A 1,005-nucleotide genomic window follows, 5' to 3' on the forward strand; every position below is an offset into this window, starting at 1 on the left:
ATTTTGGCTTGTGAATACCGAAATGTTTTAGTGATTTGTGAATTTTGAAGACGCTTAGTGTTGTTGAATTTGTGTCTTGTTTTTCATCTTTTGGGGAGGCTGGCGGTACGACGAGGTTTTCATGTCCTCTGCTTAAAATTTACGGAAATACCCCCCTCTAAAGAAAGAAAGAAAGAAAGAAAGAAAGAAATGAAGAAAGAAAGAAAGAAAGAAAGAAAGAAAGAAAGAAAGAAAGAAAGAAAGAAATGAAGAAAGAAAGAAAGAAAGAAAGAAAGAAAGAAAGAAAGAAAGAAAGAAAGAAAGAAATGAAGAAAGAAAGAAAGAAAAACAATTTCAAAACTAACAAATACTTTAAAATTAAATCCGAAGCAAATAGCCAACTACTAAATGTACTAACGAGCAAACAATATGAAAATCTAAAGATACAATACTGAAAAACGAGTTACTGACCAGAATAATCCACACAATGACCCATGGCCAGAAGAAGAGACTGATGATGCAGTGCAGGCAGTGATTTACTCCACGTCTGGGTGGGAAAAAGAGGGCATTAGATTTAGATTTATTCACTAAATCATTAAGTCTTTGTAGAACTATACACTGACTGAACTCAAGCGCGTGCGTGCACGGGCGTGCTCGCGCGCATACATACGCACATACACACAGACACACAAACAAACACACACACACACACTCGCCCAAGTCAACACACACATACACACAAACACAAAACACACACACACACACACACACACACACACACACACACACAAACACACAAATACACACATGCGCGCAAACACACACACAAGACATTAACACAACTTAACTCAACACAACACAATATAACACAACTCAACACACATTCGAAAAGGCTTGACACATTGTAAAACTCAAAACTTTAAACGTCAAATTTCTCAAAACTTGGTACTGTCTGTACTTCTTCTGATCGAATCATACTTGAAGTCTGGTATCTGTTATAAATTGGGCCGTCCTGCTCAGTTCCTG

The 1,005-nt window shown here is 37.2% G+C and overlaps 1 protein-coding gene across 1 annotated transcript in view; it reads right to left on the bottom strand.

Moving 5' to 3' along the window:
• LOC101848115 (cell death-inducing p53-target protein 1 homolog) overlaps positions 1-1,005 on the bottom strand; it is a gene marked incomplete in the record, with an annotated part of 40,209 nt that overhangs the window by 8,403 nt on the left and 30,801 nt on the right. Inside the window, 1 exon segment of the mRNA XM_013083527.2 lies at positions 451-526. Coding sequence (XP_012938981.1) covers positions 451-526 — 76 coding nt within the window.

The sequence above is a fragment of the Aplysia californica genome, unplaced genomic scaffold (genome assembly GCF_000002075.1).
Source record: "Aplysia californica isolate F4 #8 unplaced genomic scaffold, AplCal3.0 scaffold00238, whole genome shotgun sequence".
NCBI lineage: Eukaryota > Metazoa > Mollusca > Gastropoda > Aplysiida > Aplysiidae > Aplysia > Aplysia californica.